General features: G+C 43.4%; 2 protein-coding genes across 2 annotated transcripts in view; both read right to left on the minus strand.

Annotated features, from left to right (window-relative positions):
- Positions 1-1,818: 1,818 nt before the first annotated feature.
- On the minus strand, positions 1,819-9,496 carry LOC307231233 (tripartite motif-containing protein 14; the record flags this gene model as incomplete). The annotated part of the gene is made up of 7 exons (XM_080001849.1): positions 1,819-3,881; positions 4,469-4,617; positions 5,650-5,672; positions 5,804-6,052; positions 6,761-6,856; positions 7,035-7,906; positions 9,289-9,496. The coding sequence occupies 7 exons, from the start codon at positions 9,494-9,496 to the stop codon at positions 3,331-3,333; spliced, it is 2,148 nt and encodes a 715-aa protein (XP_079857975.1). The 3' UTR covers positions 1,819-3,330.
- Positions 9,497-18,036: 8,540 nt separating this feature from the next.
- The window catches only part of LOC307231990 (LHFPL tetraspan subfamily member 3 protein-like), a gene marked incomplete at both ends in the record, with an annotated part of 25,118 nt that continues 23,508 nt past the window's right edge, over positions 18,037-19,646 (minus strand). Inside the window, one exon of the mRNA XM_080002871.1 lies at positions 18,037-18,320. Coding sequence (XP_079858997.1) covers positions 18,037-18,320 — 284 coding nt within the window. The remainder of the gene's footprint in view (positions 18,321-19,646) is intronic.

Below are 19,646 nucleotides of genomic sequence, written 5' to 3' on the forward strand. Positions count from 1 at the left end.
GGGGATTTAATTACCTGGACTGTTAAGGCTTATCCCTTCTCCTCTCTTTGCCATGAAACGCCGGGAAGCTCCAGAAGATTAAGTAGGTTGAGAGAGTGAGAGAGAGTGCGAGAGAGAGAGAGAGGCGGGGGAGACCCAGCGGGCCAAAGAGCGGCTTGCACGGCTGGACTTGTTGCAGGAATCGCCGCAGAGGCTCCGCGGTCTGCCCCGCACAGCGCTGAACACGCGGACACTTTACCTGCTCCGTGAGGGCCGAGAGCTACAGGAGGGGTCTACTGCAGAGATTTAAAACTGGGAGATTTAAAAAAGTTTAAAAAAATAAAATACAATTATAAAGTGTATTTCATCTGCTCTTAAAAGACATGAGCACCAGTGGTGGAAATGAACAATGTACAAGTGCTTGAGTACATTTAGGGCAATGGTCTCATACTGAAATGAGCCGGGGGCCACCGGCGAAGTTGTCTTCTCCCAGGGGGGGAAACCAGCCTCTTTTTTTTGGTTTTTGTTTTGTTTTGTTTCTCCAGCACATGAATGAATATCCTCGTTATCCTGTTAGAAATGTCTCTCTTATGATCCATTTTAATCTGTTTTATATTTTGAAAACATTAAGTACATTTGTGTGCATTAATTAAGCATTGTGATATGAAAAAATGATTTACGGGCCAGATTTATCAATATACTATCGCCATGTAGTGGGGCCACATTAAATCTTCTTGCGGGCCAGATGTGGCCCCCGGGCCTGTAGTTTGAGACCCCTGATTTAGAGACTTTCATCTTGTACTCCACTATTTCAAGGCATATATCAGATTTTTTTTTTACTGTGCTGCATTTCTAACACAGACACGTTACATAATAATGAAAGATTAAACAAGCTGCCGCTCCACCCAGAGGCAGCGAGGGGCTATACTCACATTACTGTTAGTAGTTGTTTTTTTTACCCTGTACATTTGTAACATGAGGGTAAGTGAAAATTACTCTTAAAGGCGCAGTGCGTAGAATTTACAGAATTGAATATAATATTCGTAAGTCAGTTCTCATTAGTGTGTAACCCCGTGAAGATGAGAATCCTGTTTTTGTTACATTTAGTCATTTGGCAGACGCTTTTATCCAAAGCGACTTACAAGGGAGAATAACATTCAGCTACATTGCGACAGAGATTAGTGTGACTTAGAATAGAGATTGTTGACTTAGAATGAGCCTGCACCCTCACCTCTAGATGCCGGTGGTGCAGATCGCAACCAATTGAATACCCCTCCCCGTGGCGGTGCAACGCGGGGGCCTCCGTCGAAAGAAAAACGCGAAAGGCCCTCTCTAGAGCCAGCGTTTGGTTTGTTCCGTTCCGGGCTACTGCAGAAGAAACATGGCGGAGCAACATGGCGGTCTCTGTGAAGCGAACCCACTCCCTACGTAGATAAAAACGGCTCATTCTATGGTAACAAAAACACAATGACTCTTTATTTTCATGGGATTATGATCATATTCCATTTCTGCCAAGTCTGTTCCATAAATTCTACATTAAGTGTACAAATTATTAAACTACTAAATATTCACTATATAATCTACTTTTACAATCAGTCACAATCTAAGTCAAATCAAAATTCTATGCAAACCTTTCATCTGCCCTTTCTTAAGGTAATGGTTGAAAATGTGCTATTTGGCTTTTTTAAGACATTTTTCAGCTGCTGCTTTATCTGTATCTTAGTATATTTATCTATAGTACATTTTTGTTTATCTATATCATTATTTAATAACATAAAATGAATTATTTTAGGTTGAAAGATCAATTTGTTTTTTTATTAGAGAAATACATATATGCTGTGCTTGTGGAAATACATTTTCTACATTTCGATGGAACACTTCTATTGATAACACCATAAAAAAGTCCCTAATGCTCAGAGTTATTTTTAGGGAGAAATGCTGCAGTATATATATTTTTATTTTTTTAGTACAGGATTAATAATGATTCAGATTCAGAAAACTTTATTGATCCCAAGTAGGACAAAATATTTGCAGCTTAACCCGTCCATACAGGCAAGGTAACTACTGTATATGTCAAAGGCAACAGGTCAACATACATGGATTGATAAACAAGTACTTCTATTAGAGTTTACTAAGTTTTCAGTACTCTATCCAGTATGTCACCTGCTTCTTCTGCACTAAAAAGAAAAAGAAAAATCGTTTTTTTTATTTAAAAATACAGAAAGTGACATAATGGACAATAGAAAGTGATTTGTTTTATAAAAATGTCACATGTTCACATCCCAGACTAGTGTCTTTTGATCAACCTGCACTGATAACAATCCAGTGTAGTACTGAAGGTAATACATCTGAAAAATATAAAATGTAAATGTAGATTTAAAAATACTGTCTAAAAATAAGTAGGGCCTTGCCCGTTCAAAACATGCCTGCTCGAAAAATAACTGCATTGTAGGGGTACTGGAACGATACCAAAAGCCTCCACACTACCTATACTACGACTCGTTTCGAAGATCGATTCCAAACAAGGGATCTGTTTCTCAATATGTTTCCTCACTTGCGCTGGCTTGGTGCCTTCCTCTGTGTGGTGAACAGGAGATGCTACGTCAACGCCCAGGTGCAACACCGGCAGGAAAGCGATCAGTGAAAGTGATGCGCTGCGCGTCCCCGTTCACCATTTCTCCAAACAGAAGCAATAACAGTTTGTTTTGGGCGACTCCGGCCCCGGTATTACCTGGTATCGGATTGAAACCAAATTTTGCGGTATCGCCCGCCCTGCTGCACTGCGGACCTAAGTGACTCAGTCGCAGAGCCCTGAAGCCCCGCCCTGCTGCTGCTGCACAGAGCGGCTCGCTGTTGGGCTTGTTTATTCAACGTTTATTCGAATTACACGTGTCGCGTGTCCAAATTGCACTACATTCGACACTGCACGTCCCTGGGTCCCGAGCAATACAGCCGCCAAGTGTGAAGTAGATCGGATGAACGGTTTTCCAAATAATCTTAGAACATACATTCATACATACAGACCTTGCTTTATTAGTTAGATGTTTCATGATAATTTGAGATTGAGATGTGAAATTTCACTAATGCAGTTAAATGCAGCAGCTTAATTTGAGATTGAGATGTGAAATTTCACTTATGCAGTTAAATGCAGCAGCTAGCAAAAGCAGTAAATTTGCTAAATTATTAAAATGATATAAAATCACGTTAAAGGGATTTATGTGCCACAATATTTACATGATATAAATGTTGTTGTTTTTTTGCAAACTGGCACATTTGAAATCCAAATTTAAAATATACAAAAAGACACACAGACACAATCTCCTTTCGTGAGACCCAGCTCAGGATTGTGCCTCAATCATTCAGTTGGAACAGGTCACAGATGCTCAGCTGGGTTTTGGAGGCGTACAGCGCTGGGTGCAGCGGCTCCACAAACCTGTGTCTGTAGCTGTGCAGCAAAACTAGACTGCCCCCCGGTGTCACTGCAAAGAACGACAGGAGGCCCTCATCAAAGTCCAGGAAGACTCCGATCCTGCGCAGCCGCTCTGTGGCCACCGGCGCGGCCACCTTGTTGTGCACAGCCTCAACCTTCCCCTTCTCGCTCCCCAGGCACCAGGAGAAGGGGTTGAAGCCCAGGCGGCAGTCGTCCTTCTGGCCTTTCCTCCCGATCTGCGCCTCGCACAGCCCCACCTTCCAGCGGCCTTCGTCTGAAGACACGTCCACCTCCCAGTAGCAGCGGCCCCGCTCCAAGGCCTGAGACCCCAGGACCTGGGGGAAGGAGCTGAAGCGAGCGCCCTGCTCGGCGCAGGCCTGCGGGACTTCGCTGTAGGACACCCTCCTGTTGTCGTTGGACAGAAGCAGCTTGGGGTGGGCCGTGTCCGCGTCCAGGGAGGGGATTGTCCCGTCTGCACACATTCAGCAAGAGGAAATCGGGCATGAATGGGGGTGCCAAAATTTCACATTTTACTTGTCCGTCTTACAAATTCTTTATGTTCATATGTAAACATAAAAATATAAAATGCAAAAATGTACAAGTGCCATTGTATTTATCACTTTGGGAAAAATAATTGCTCGGAATGGTTCATGACTAAAGATTTGAGGCCAATAATTCAAGATAAATAATGACTGAAAATCCTTTGAAGTTACTCAGCCGAAATTTATGACCAAAACCCCATCACTTTTATTACTATTTAATTGCCTTCTATTAATGTAAACCCCTTTGAATTGCAATTTCTATGTCGCAGGTGCTGTACAAATAAAGGTTATCATTATTATTAACGCCGATAATGTCGGTTCATCCAAAAAGTCCTTTGTCATAAGGTTGTATTATTACACTATTACAGGCTGATACTATGATAGCATACGACGAACAACAAAAGATTCCATTGCCAACCACAATGATTTGTATTTGTATGAAATTTCATGATGACGACGTCCCCACGGCGCTTTTGGTACAGAAAGGGTTAAAAGTTCAAAAACCCGACTCCCTCACAGAGCAGTCTGTAGGGGTCTCTGTCCGGCAGAGAGATGACCAGCGTGTCCAGGCGCTTCTCCGTCCACCGCTGGAGACATTTCAGCCTCGCTCGGTTCACTTCCTCTGGTGTCTGCAGCTCCACAATAAAAGTGCCCATTTGGCTAAACCTGGGGGAGAGAGAGAGCAAAGCAGAGGTTCTCAATCCCGGGGTCGCGACCCCACCCGGGGTTTCTGCACAAGGGGCTGCGGGACATTTCTAAGACCGATATATTGATTGACATAATCTCAATAGTAAACATGTGGTTAAATATATCACAATTTCCACATATTGTTTTTTATATATTCAGAGTTGCCACGCACGAAGTTCAATTAGTTTCATCTTTGGCGGAGTTAACGCCTTCAACCATAATCCTCCATTAAGCAGCAACACCTCAAACATCCTGTGATCAAAACTAAAAACTCTTTTTCTAAGTTTTAAAATATGCTTACTTTCGATATTGGTGAATACCAAAAACAACCGTGTGGGATGAGTTTTAAAACGGAATATGTTCTCTTTCTCATAAACTATATCCGTGTTCAACACTAATCCTTCGGCTGCGCTCGACTCTGGTCATGTGCGGCAGCTTTGGGGCTTCAGCGACAAAGAGTCACTTTATCGCTGTTGAATGAGACCCTGGGACAAGTCCAGTCAATGTTTTAAGAGTTAAATCATGATGCTCTCTATCTGTTAATGACCTCTATTCCATCTCTGCCACATACAACATTTCATCCTGATGGAACATATATACCTTTTTCCAGATAACACCAACGACATGTATTGTGTTGTATGTTAATACTTTATCAACTGTCGAAAAGACCTGGCTCCCCGGCAACAGGGCATAATACGCTAATAACATGGAAGATATATATCATTTATATAAATAATTTATGTATGGTTTTCATGTTAAATATTATCATCTGGTTATTTGCGCGCAACCAAAGGGTAAGATGCATTAAAAAAAAAGCATTCTACTTCAGATACTGACGTCAATATGAGTTTCTTTTGCCATTGTACATAGCGCTACTCTAGGATAAATAAGGTCAGTCACATTTGGGTCATCTTATCTTGATTTTCACCAACCCCCCCAGAGTGTACACAGGGATAGAACTTTGGCCTGTTAAACAGGGGACAGCGTCGTGTGATAACTAGAGTCACTTACATTTGGGTTATCTTGCTGTATTCCTGTGATCAGAGGGGAAAAAAAAGAAAGCCATGAGAGAAGGTTGAAGCAACCCTTGTCAGCTCACAGCATTTGGAATTGTGCTTTGGTAAAATACTAAGAACCCACAGACGGTCCTTTCAGGCAGTCTCACCGTAATAAAGGCCTGTTCTTGGACCCGCTTATCCCCCTTGGTGTCCGCCAGCTTCTCCAGCATGTGGAGCCCCTGCTGGATGGAGGCCAGGGAGCTCTGGAGATGGCCAATGTGGCCCTGCAGCGCCCCCAGGGACCGGTCCTGCTCGTGGGTCACACACTGCAGAGCAGACTGCTCCTCCTGCTCCAGGGTCTCCCTCATGGCGGTGTACTGCTGCTGCACTGCAGACCGGGCCTCATCTAGCACCGCCTATGGGCCGACGGAGGGACAAACCCTTGTTATACCCTGGCCTTTTGTCTCAAAACACACCATTCCACCCGGGTTCACACAGGGAACATTTTGGCGGCTTTTTCAATGACGAATGATGGGTGAGTAAGGGAGAAAAAAGGTCTACAAATCAGGGTGCAATGACTGACATTGCATCAATGTTGACAGACCTCAATATATTAACACAGATCCCAAAATATTACTGCTGCAATGCCCAAATGAATTAAAACATACATTGTCATGTATGATATTGTATAACTGTCACAGTATTTAACTACGAAATATAACCCAATAAACCAACACCCCCCCAACCCCGAAATGGCCAATTCCTATTTAATTCTTTATTGGAAATGATTTATATTGTTGTTGCAATCTTTAATTCCAAGATCTTTAAAAAGACATCAACAACATTGTTATGATGTAAAAAAAAAAAGTAATGTTATTACAAAACAACATTTCACTAAACCTTCAAATATGATACACAGGCATGATACATTAGGATGAAATAAATTTAGCTGATGCCAGGTTTCCTCCTCAATATCATATATAATATGATATTGGACATCGTCTGATAATAAGTGATGACGTAAAGTAATGACCACATATCATTTAGTTCCACGTCAACGATTTCCAACTTCACAACACACTTGTGTCCCATCAATTCTAAATAACCATCTTGTCTTCTCTCACCTGTAGCTCCTGTTTCCTCTGTGTGAAATCAGTCACCCTGTTCAGCAGCGACTGTTCACTTTGTTGCAGGTGTTTAATCTCCTCCTTCAGGTTTCCCTGGAGACAAGCACGTACAGAATTCATTACACCAACAGCTTTTCATCAATTTGTTTACTTGCTCTGTTCACAGATACGGCTTTATTTACTGACCGCAATCGATTTGTGTGCCTTGTAATAAACACTTCTCTTAAGAGACTTGACGAAAACCAAATTTTCCCCCCCGGCCCGCCCTTACCCTCAGCTCCCTCTCAGCCTCCCTGATGCTGATGCAGGTGTGGTCACGGTGGGAGCCAATGACCGTGCACACGGTGCACACGCACACGGCACACTGCCGGCAGTAGATGCGGTTCATCTCCTGGTGTTCCTGGCACCTCCAGGAGCCCAGGTCATCGATGGGGGCCACCAGGGCGTGGTTCTGGAACACTGGGGAGTCCAGGTGGGGACGGAGGTGCTCCGTGCACATGGAGGCTCCGCACACCAGGCAGGTCTTCACCGCAGGCTGCTGCCCAGGACTGGGGCAGTAGTGGCAGGGCACGGGACCGGACCGGTCGCTCTCCAGCTTTGCTGGGGAGCTGCTGGAGTACGGCGGGGAGGGGGGTTTGGTGCCTAGATGTTTGGTAAAGAGCGGAGACGGCCAGCTTACCCTGGGAAACGGGGGATTCCCTCTTCTGTCTGAACAAGGTGGGGATCCTGACTTTTCTGTGGCAGGGGTTTCCGGTGAAAGTGCATCACAGGTATCTACATCACTGGAGCCAGAAGAATCCTCTAATATCAACACCTCGTGTGGTCCCGGCTTGTTCTGCCGGTTGTAACCTTCTTCAGACACACTGCTTATTAGTATGATGTCACTGTTGGAGGACATGGGTAAGATGTTGTCCCCTCCACCAGAATGTGAAGATTCTGCTGTTTCTTCCTTCTTCAACTGGCCAGAGGTGCTGGGAGTCTCGTGTTCATTGGACGGCTCGTGGGCTGACGGAGGGTCCATGGCCGGTCGCTTGGTCTCAGGCTGCTGTTCTGCAGATAAGCTGAACTTCCTCTTTCCAAGCAGCCGTTTGGTTAAGGAAGGCTTCCTCCAGTGAGAGGAGGCACCATGGCTGCCGGATGTAACTTAAGAGAAAATCAGAGGAAAGATTTCTGATTTAATTCCTATGTTTTCGGAATTTTTATTCTGATATATATATATATATTGATCAGCACACATCAAAACAATAGGCACCAATAATAAAAGTAATTCAACATTCTGTCATGACCACTACACACATGTAATCACACACAAAAAATACAGTTTCATTGTGTGTTTGAAAGGTGCCATACAATCTGAACGTATTTGAACGTTTCTGAACGCAGCATCGGGCGAGCAACAATAACCTTCTGCAACTTTCCTGGCCGATTCCAATTTCCAATTTTTTTTAAAGTCTTGACCCGTCGATTCCGATTTTGGCCGATTCTGATTTTCATTCAATTGTACGCGATCATTGTTGTGTGTGTTTATCATCGTTCATCATTCACTATGAAACATTAATCGAACATGAAACCGTCACTGTATCCGCGCACCAGTCCGCAGCCATCCAGATGATCCACGCAGCGTTGGGTTTTTTATGAACGATCCGATTTTTTTTTTTAACGCCTCAAAATACTTTTTTTTTTTTTTTTTTCCTTCTTCCACAGTTTCACAGTTTTATCTTGTTGTTTGTTTAAGTTGCCACTTCCTCTACTGCCCCCCCCCCCGCCCAAAAAAATACTGGCACCATGACGCGCCCCCTTTCCCACAGGTTCGTGACGTCAAACGTGACGCACCAGAAAAACCGCACCTCTCCCGGCAACGGGGGAGGTGCCAATCGCTCATCGCGGTGTCAATTTCTAGCGGGCGAACCTTGGGTGTTAAAAACGGTAGAACAGACCCTCGAGGATCCGCTGCTAACGTCTTGGCGCCAGACACCACGGGACACGCTCGGAGGTCTTGTGGAGTCCGTGCCTCCGCGGGTCAGAGCTTGTTTTGGCGGCACGAGGCGCCTCCTCCGCCCTCTCACCGGCCGGGGCGCTCCCGAGCGGCGCGCAGCTGGGACGAGGCCAGCTATTTATTATTATGATGATTATTATTATTGCAAAGCAACTCATAGAATTGAAATGAACAATAACCTGTGTTTGTGAGCCGCATGCCGTGAGACAACGGTGCTGTAAAATGACGTTACTAATAATTAAAAATATTAAAAGCCCTAATACATTTAAAGAAACAACCTGAATTTGTGAGCTGCGTATCAAAGGTTCTCTAAAATAAAGATTATCATTATTATTATTATGATGATAATTGTTATAATAATAATAACAATATAATAATACTCTTTATTTTAGAGCACAATAATAATAATAATACTTGTAATAACAAATATTATTATTGTTATTATTATTATGATTATTATTATTTACTTTGCAGTGTACCGAAACTATAATACTCAATCGGAGGGGTGGTGATGGCTGTATTTCCCAACCTGCCGCGCTGCTTCCTCCGAACGGCAGCGACGCGTACACCGCCCCACACTTCCACTCGGGACAGCTGTACGGTCCGGAGACGGAGCCGCTCCACAGGTCTCCGATACACCGCCGGCAGAAGCGGTGGCTGCACTTCAGGACCACGGGGTCCCGGACCAGCTGGCTGCACAGCGGACACACCGCCGGGGTCTGCAGCGAAGCCCCCATTTCCCTGCGCTGCGTCCCCGCTTCTACTTCCGCTAAACACGAAGAGGAAGTGAGCGGGGGGGGGAGGGAGGGGCGTGGCCTAACGTTTAAATTACGCTTCGGCTTCCGATTGGCGCTAGTTCTTAAAGGGACAGAAACAATAATAATAATAATAATAATAATAATAATAATAATAACGCTTTGATAATAAAGATAATATAACATAGCATTTAATAATAACAACAAAGATAATATAACATAGAATGTATTAATAAAGATAATATACCAAAGCATTTAATAATAATAAAGACAACATAAAATTGAATAATAAAGATAATATAACATAGCATTTAATAATAATAAACATAATATAACAGAATTGAATAATAATGAAGATAATATAACATAGAATTTAATAATAATAAACATAATATAACATAGCATTTAATAACAATATACATCATATGGCATATCACTTAATAACGAAGACCATGTAAAATCGCATTTAATAATAATAAAGATAATATAACATAGAAATTAATAATAAAGATACTATAACATAGCATTTTACAGGATTTATTAAGGTGTTTACTGCAGCAAGACAAGTCAGCTGAATATGGGATTTATCACAAGAGTATAAATCACCCGTGTCTTTTCGAACTTCATTATGAAGCATTTAAAAGTAAAAGAAAATAGCTTTATTATTTAATTTGGAATTATAATTAGCACACCTCTAGAATAAAATAAAATGGCAAATTAATTTCAAAATCTCAAATACTTTTCTGTTTTTTTAAATTATTAATATATCCCCATTGTGCCCAGAAATGGATTTCAATCTGAGCTTGAGGTGAGATATATTTTTTATTATTCATTATTTATACCACACTTATACCACTGTTAAATCTGATATATATATATGTATATTACACAGCACTTTACTGCTTCTTTTGTACTTCTGGTCAGATGCTAAAGTGCATTCCATTGTCGGACAATGAAGTTCAATCTAATGTAATGTAATGTAATCTAATTGAAACAAATCTCATGTAATCTTATATATTTCTGTTCTAGAGGAGTCACTCTGCAGAATTTCAGAGCAAAAATCCCACATTTTTATGTTAAAATTAAGTCTGAAACTTGGTGCTGTAAAAACACATTGCTCCATAACTTCTGACAATGACCGTGAAGCCGTGAATATGACCGTATTCAGGAAAACCCTCACCACGCGTAGGCGTATGTAGCCATGCAGCGAGCTAAACACTCTCAAAAAGTACCCAAGACCGGAACTGACTTCAGGCACAAAGGTATGCAGATTCACAATCAATGCAAATAACTTGTCAATAGGTTGTCATAGCTCTTACACTGTGTGCATACTTACGAATAAATGTACAGATTCTGCTTCCTCGAGAGCAATAACGAGACGGCTGGATGAGACGGCCCCAATGCTGAGCGCGGCGTTAGTGCGACTTGCTGATTTCGTACGCCGCAGTGTTACGATGTCACAATGCTGTCACAGCACTGTGATGTCACAATGCTGATTGGGAGGGGCAGAACTTAAGCATGGGTGAAGCGCATAAGCGGCCGCTAGGCGACACCAAACTCCACACTTCGTAGGGCTCGGAATGTTGATCAAAGCTTAATTTAGGAGAGACAGAACACTCCCTCTGTGCCTGACATCTGTAGGATGGGACCGGGAACCTAAACGTTTAGAAGTGGATGCCGTACATCACAGTTCCTTGCTTTGGTGTCGTCGGACAGAAGGAGGACGGCCTCCGAGACGGGTCTGAAGATGCGTCTCGCTGTACCGTCCTCGCTGATCCTTGCTTCCGGCTTCCTTACTGTACCTTCCCATCATTGCTGGGAAAGGCTTTTGTAACGAAGCCAAGGGGCTGGCCATTCCTCTTGGCTTGGTTGTCCGGCAGTAGGTCGACATCCCCTTCCTGCATGTTTGGCCCTTTGTTTCCTCAGTTTGCCGCATTCCTTGCAGGTCGCCGATATTTTCCCGTTTCCACCCTTCCCAGAAGGTAACTCTCATTGAAGCGGCCCGGAGGTGACAGAGGTGTACCAACCTTCTGGGGGGGCAGAGTAGGTGGAGTGAGGCGCTCTCGGTGCTGTGGAGACTGATGTTAATTGCCCTGCATGTTGCCGGGACCGCATGGGTTCGTTTTTCGGTTTCGGTTTACATTGAGGAAGCTTTCGTCCTCGACTGAGGGTGCGTAGACCGGATGGTTGAAGATGAGTTGTCCTGCGTTTTCGCACAAATCGTGTTGTTCCGCTGTGAACTTCCTCTTTCACACAGATGCTTCCTTCACACGGTCGGAGGTAGCCGGGCAGTCCGCTTGAAGGGATGCCGGTCTTGCACGTGTACACAGTAGGTTTGACACGTCCCAAGTCGAGCTTTTTGGACGTAGGGTGCGTCGTGCGGCCCACAGCGCTGACTATGTCCTTACCCAGCAACAGCGGGATTTCAGCCGAAGGGCGGAGCGGTGGGATTTTGGCAGCCGCCTCTCTCAGATGGGGATGGCAGCCCATGGCTTCCAGACGGAGGAATTTCTTCCCTGTCGTCGGGTACGAGGTTGCACTCGACGAGCGTAGGCAGTAGCGGGTGTGCTTTGCCGGCTCCTGCATGAAGCCGCTGGACGTTCTCCCAGCATTTTTATTTACGACCATTTTTCACATTATGAGAACTGCAATAAAATAGCAAATAAGAAAACAGAAAGGACGAAAAAAAAATCGAACGAGAGCGAGGTCATGGGATGATCAGTAAATCAAAGTTAATTCAAAATAAAAAATCGTACATGGTACATACAATAATTATGAAAGCTCTGTCTCATTGGCTAAACAAATACACATATATTATATTTATATACATATAAATCTATTTTTCCCATCATTTTTTTGCTTACTGCCAGCAAGATCTTTAGGAGGTAGGTATCATCTTTACTCGGCCCGTCAGGCACAGAGGGATGAGAATGTTGTACTGACACCCAAACCCCGGGTTTTTGAGATGGTTGTTGCTACTTCCTTCCAGGAAGTCTGAACAGAGGGACAAGACCAGAAAACATCAGCGCGATCAACCATGATTTCGCCACACTCCCTCCAGCAGCGCAGATGAGTGCCAGTTTGTTTAGACTTCTGTCTGGCAGCGATAAAAACAGCCAGTCGAGCTTTTCCAACCGAAGTCGCTCCAGGTCCGGGAGCTGGTGGAGGACGACCGTGTTTCCCAGGCGTTCAGCCACATTCAAGCCATGTCTTCGGTCATTTCAATGTCCAGCTCTCTTTTCCAGTCGGTAGTGTCCTTATTCATCGATGCGATGCCATGGTATAACTTGCGAAATAAGTATCAATAAATATATGGATAACAATTCTCCATGATGCTCCTCCTGCTCCTTGACACAGTAAAAATGCTTGATTAGGAGTCGGTGTGTGGTCAGGGTTGTCTTGAACTCACATATATCACCCACTGTCAGAAGTTATGGCGCAATGTGGTTACAGAACCTCCAGTTTCAGAAAGGACGCCATTTCAAAATACAAATGCGAGACTAACAAAATTCTGCAGCGTGACTCCTCTAGAACAGAATATTAGATTAGATTAGATTAGATTAGTTTAGATACAACTTTATTGTCATTGCACAGAGTACAAGTACCAAGACAATGGAATGCACTTTAGCATCTGACCAGAATTACAAAAGGAGCAGTAAAGTGCCATGTAATGTACATACAGTATGTATAATATATAGATAGAATAAACAGTAAGGGTTCATACAAGCAGCTCGATGCATGATTTGAATAGATATAAACACTACAGAAAGTAGTATAAATATGAATACACTATTGAAGATATAACCAGTATAGACAGTTGGTATGAATGTTTAATAATGAGTAATAAAAAATAAAAATTATTCTCTCGTTCGGAAGTTATGGATAAATATATTTTTACATCACCTCAAACGTCAGATTGAAAGCCATTTCTGGCCACAAATGGGGATAAATTAATTTAAAAAAAACAACACAGAAAAGTATTGGAGATTTTGAAATGAATTTGCCTCTTTATTCTTTTCAGGAAGTGTGCTAATTATAATTCTAAACTAAAGAATAAGGCCATTTTCTTTTACTTTTAAATGTTTTATAATGAAGTTCGAAAAGACACGTAACGATTAATGATTTATACTCCCTTGTGTTTATAATCTAATAAATCCGATATGCTTGTATTTTTTGTGTTTTTCCACGACGTCTTATTTAAAAAAAACGGCCGCCCCGTCAGCTCGCTCTGGCTCGGTTCAATGCCTTTACTGTGAAGGTCAGCACACGGGTGCACTCCAATTTTAGGGGTGGCTGATTTGACCGCAGTAGTCTACTGCAAGTATTGACTGTTTTATTTCGACCAAAGTTTCACTGTTATCTCTGAAACAATGATGTGGAAAATAAAAATCTTCTCCGATTGGGGTCCCAGGGACTCAGCCTTACCCAACGGGATCCGTGCCATAGAGCGCCTGGAAAGGGTTGAGAATCAGTGGTCTACACTGTAACATGGTACAGTCGTTATTGTACCCCTGAAACCCCTCGAGGGACCCCCCCAGGGGCCCCCCGCACCGGTCTGGATAACACAAATGATAATGATATAATAATTCATTTTGAACGTTGACGTGCCAAACGGCGACGTTCAACGTCCGTCGTATTCTGCTCTGGCCCGTTTTTCATAGCGGACTTTTACCTTCTTAGCAATCTATGACCTGTGCTCTCCAAACATGTGACGCGATCAACAGCCCTTTTGTGATGGTAATCCCTCTTCATCTCATGCATGTGGTGGCTGCGAAGGCCTCGGTGTCTCAGGAACTCCTCACGATTTTCACATTTTTGCTTCCTCAATCATCTCCTCCTCTGTCCGTACGTGAGAATTTGAGAGAAAAAGAAATGAAGAACAACATAGCACAAGAGGTTATTTATACCGTGAAAACCTTTATTAAGTATTCATATATTCTTATAATAATAATAATCTCATTTCATTGTTTTTATAGGTACCCTATTTCTCCATGTTGTTGTTGGTGTTGTTGCTGTTTTTTTGTTGTTTTTTTAAACGTATATATGGGATATTTATTTACACAGTTACATATCCACAGGTGAGGCTGGGACCGGGCCTCCCCTATTGGATGACGACCAAAAGAGTTCCCTTCTCCTTCACCGAACACTCCTTTCTAATGAAGGAGGGGTGGAACCGCGCTGGCTACCCACGATGCACCAGTTACCCACGATGCACCAGTTACCTCCGGTGTCCCGACTAAAATGGACGGCGAGGGAGACGGAGGAGAGGAGTTTTAGCCACACAACGGGGGGGGGGGGATGTGTGTGTGTGTGTGTGTGTGTGTGTGTGTCCGAGATGTATTGGTTTTCTAGCCTAGAAAAAGATTGCACAAAGACATGAACACACATGCACACTAGAGCGCTCACTAGCTCTCACGTATGTGCAAGCCCCCCGCCCCCGCCCCCCCCCGAAAAAAATACACACAAAACACACTCACGTGCACTCAAACGTGTACGTATGCACACACTCACGCGTTTGTACACGTCAATCCACCAACAGACACACACGCACACGCACACGCACACGCACACACACACACACACACACACCTTGTATTCTCTTTCTCTCTCCTTCCCTCTCTCACACTCACACACACACACACACACACACACACACACACACGTGCGCGTGCGAACGTACACAGCAGCTGAACAAGTTCAGGAGCAGGTTGTAATATAAGCCCCCATCACAGTGAAGATACCATAAACTCAACGTTTTTTTTTTCCTTCCCAAATTATTTTCAAACTCAAGCACTGTGCAAAGTTACCTATAGCAGGTTATTGAATGGATTAACGTAAAATACCAAGAAACATATTTAATACTTACTGTACAAGATTTAGTCAACTTTTATACAGGTTATTATTATTTTTTTGTCATGTTTCGTCATCTTTAGAAAACCTTTTTTTTTTTCTTTCCGTACATGTTCTACTAAATCAAAAGCAACAATACGGGAAAATGTGAGCTAAAGAAGAACAAACCCTCCGTTTCTTTGTCGTAGTTCACAGAGAAAAGACGATAGATTTACATCAACCCAATAATATCTGAAAATGAAGAAGTTTCATCTCTTTATACAAAGAAAACGTGACACATACAGTATTCAGGCGGTGACACACACATATCTAGGTGTTTGATAACTGAATGAAATACTCTTAAATACAGCGTTTGTCGATTCATTTCATGAATGTATGCGTGTGTGTGTGTGTGTGTTTGCCTCTGTGTGTGTGTGTGTGTGTGTGTGTGTGTGTGTGTGTGTGTGTGTGTGTGTGTGTCTGTATGCATGCGTGTGTATGTCCCTCCCGGCCTGTATGCATACGCCTACATCATGTATGTTGGTTCCTTCTGTCTGTGCTAAACGTGTACAGCATGTTGACCTTCCCAGGCCGCTGGATCGATGCGGGACGATAACAGTCTCTGCCCTTGCCATGGTCTACGTTCTCCAGGGCAAGGGTCCGAACCTGGGGACGCATTGGGGCTCTAAACGCCCCGGCTCGGTGTAAGTGCTGGGGACCAAGCAGGGGGAATGAGATGAGCGGGATCAAAGTCTTCAGGAAACGAGCTATGGCGTGTGTTTTCTTTTTCTTTTCGTTTTTTCCTTCTCGGGTTGGTGTGACAGGCAGGTCGTGCCTGGCCGGCTGGTTCCATAGAATGATGCTTTTCCCCTCGACGACAGCCTCCCTCTCTTGAGCCGATGTTGAGTGAACAGGACATGAACACAGACGCATGGAAATCGACGAGCCTTGAATTTTTAGAGAGAGAGAGAGAGAGAGAGACATGGGGGACACAAAAAGGGTGGTGAAGAATAATATACGTGATCCCAATCAAATAACAACTAGTATATTGCACAGTATAATATCCATAGTAGAATATTGTGTTGCAGATATTCATGTATACATGAGACAATGATTTAAATTATTTTATTAACAATTTATTTTCTCATTTCTTACAATAGATATGTGTCTATGTTTTTTGCACTTACCCATATATTTATAAGGTTAGGCGTTCCCTCCCTCTGTAAAAAAGGAAAAAAGGTGGACATTTTTGAAAAGATCAGTTCTCAAGGTTATACTATTTTTAGACTGCCTCTTTCATTCAGTGCATTGAGAGTGAGCGTCCCTGTCTGGGTGGCGGCAGTACAGATAACGACCACTAGATATCGCAAAACAACTTTAATACTGGGTAATATAGGAGACTAAAGGGGATTGGGGAATAATAATGGAAAAGGTGAATAACTGAATTCAACAATTTAAATACAGTTTTGTGAATTGTTTTTAATTATGGGTGAAGAGATATGTTTATGTTTTTGGCATTTCAAAATCCTACAGATTTCCTTTGGTTCTATTTCATTGGATATATATGTGAATTCCTCCTATAGGGTAAAACATTATCCGACTCAAATACACTGTTCATCTATGTTGTGATCTTTTGTAATTGTCATACAAGAGTGTTACGTCTATCATATCCACCATCCAGCCTCCTGAACCCGCCTGTCACACTTTTTGTGGAAGCGTATGTTTGGCTCCTCGTGTAACTACTTTGAGAAGACGTCACATCACTGTGGGCTTGGAGCGTTTTGCACCGGTTATGGAATCTCTGGGGAGGGCGTCGTTCGCGCTGCTGCTGCAGATATTCCTGACAGCTCCGTGGTGGGGCTAAAGGAAAGTCATACCTTCCCCCTCTCAGACAACAGCGGAGATGTCGTATTTAGGCAAAATGATCTATGGCATTACATGCCGCGTACCATTGTGGACAGACGGAAGTTGTTTATCCCTCACGGTACATGCTACTCTGTCCTCCGGTCCCCGTCCCGTGGAGCCGTTGTCTGGCCGCGGCTGTCTTGTTCTATCAGAGCGCACAGGCCTCGGGAATACTTATCTCGTCCGTCTTCCGCAGAGACAAACCGGGGGAGACGTAGCCGTTTCACCGTATGTCACAGATTGAGGACCGTTATCCCCCCGCCCCAGTTCCACCGACCCCAGTGAGGTCTGTATAATGGTGCGATGTGGTTTCCCCGTCTACGAGCGAATCTAGGAGTGACGTGGTTCCAGTGTTGCGCTAATAACTACAAATGTTCTTCGATTTGAAGTTGTCACAGATTTCAGAGATCTTAAAATAAATACAAATGACAATTTCCCCCCCCCGCTTTTATGTCTTCTACCTTTGCCGGTGAAGTTTTTCTGTTTTGTGTACATATACAGTATACAGTTTATTCCCACGTGGTCCTGAAAATCTGAAAGGCCTGCACCTATGCAGAGCTTTTAAGTTGTTGTTGCTGTCCTTTATCCGTTTTTAGCCATTTCTGTGCTTTTATTCTTCTCTGCTTCTCTTTTCGCGTTGCATTGGCATTTCACTGCATATATGTATGAAAGTATGTATATGTATATGACGAATAAACCTCTTGAATCTTGAATCTTGAATCTTCTTTCCCTTTGAATTGCCCTTGTATATGAAATGTGCTATGAAAATAAACTTGCCTTGACTTAAATCATTGAACTATTAATATTTTATCACTATTTAAATAAGTCCCCCCACCCTTGCTCTCAGCCAGCAGCTCTTCGGACATGAGTCCGTCCTGCCGGTTCCCCAGGACGAAGGCCAGGAAGGAGAGGATGAGGGCGTCCAGGATGCCCATGATGGCCAGGATGTAGGCCCAGCGCACGGAGCACGCGCCCAGGCTGTACTTGTCCGTCTGCTCGCCGCACATCCGCCGCACCTCGTCGCTGTCCCAGCCGTCAGGGTAGATCATGCAGCCCAGCACCAGACACACTCCTGGAGGAGGGAGGAGGAGTGGGCATAAGGTAGAGGACAAACGGAGGGAGAGAGATGATGAGGGGGAGAGGGAGAGAGTTGGAATGAGATGAGGAGGAAATTGGAGATGAAGAGAAAGGTGCTTTAAAGGCCATCGCATCAATTAAAAAGATTTGCAGTGCTACCCCCCCCCCCCTTGCAGAAAAAGTACACACAATTTCTCCATCTGAAAATGAACACGAGCCTCACATTAAATCCCCCCCCTAAAGTGATACAAGTTATAACAGAGTGTGATATTTGGGGCACATGCTACCGGGAAAGTCAGAAGGATTTTCCCCAGTTAAAGTGTTTTTCCCCCCAGGGGGAGATGCGGTCGCGGCCAGGGTCAGTCGACACAGCCAACGCATTGGAAACACTGAAAAAAAAAAATAAAGAAAAACACAAAGTGAGACCAACAAAACAGTAATAAATAAAAACAATAAGAAATTAAGAAGTTGCAAGCAGCGATGACCGGGTCATCGACGTGCACGTGGAGGTGGGACGCGAGTTTGAAGCCGATCCGATGAATCGCCCAGGAGGAGTTCCAGAAAGTATGGGGCATGAAAATGACCAAAAAAGTGAGGAAAAGGTCAGGTAAAGACGGCCTTTTCTCGAACATGAAATTCAACACTTTGCCACGCCCACAAAAACTACGAAAACAAGCTTTTAATCATGAAGTTGTCTTGTAGATGTTCGCCAAGTTTGAAGCCGATCCGATATATCGCCTAGGAGGAGTTCCAAAAAATGACCAAGAACCGACTAAAATGACACCTTTAATGAAATATTGCCGACATCCTGTTGGGTTTCGGTCAAGGCGGCAATATATATATATATATATATATATATATATATATATATATATATAAATATATATATATATATATATATATATAAATATATTATATATAAGTCTCGTGATGTTACAAATGTGCACCAAATTTCCTTAGTTTTCATGGAAAAAAAGTGAATAGCTTTGATTTTCTGAAATCTTTTCGGGGGCGTGGGCGGCCATTTTGCCACGTCCATGCGCGGGGCCAGCAGAATATCAGATGCCACACCGGGACTGACGAGTGTGCAACGTTTTTCGTGAGTTTTTCGACTATCTTAAGGCCCCCTCATTTTAAAAACAATGAGATGGTTCGAAGGTGGTGGGTCGTAACCGAGCAAAGGCCGAAGATAAATAACGCGGATCAAATATTCGTGAAATAAAAGCGTGAAAAAGAACAAAAAAGTAGAAAGTGCAGCGGCATTGTCAGCCGGTCAATTTTCCGTGCAAACAAAAGAAACCCCCGTGCCGTTTAGTCCTAC

Source organism: Zeus faber (assembly GCF_960531495.2).
Source record: "Zeus faber genome assembly, chromosome: 6".
Taxonomy (NCBI): domain Eukaryota; kingdom Metazoa; phylum Chordata; class Actinopteri; order Zeiformes; family Zeidae; genus Zeus; species Zeus faber.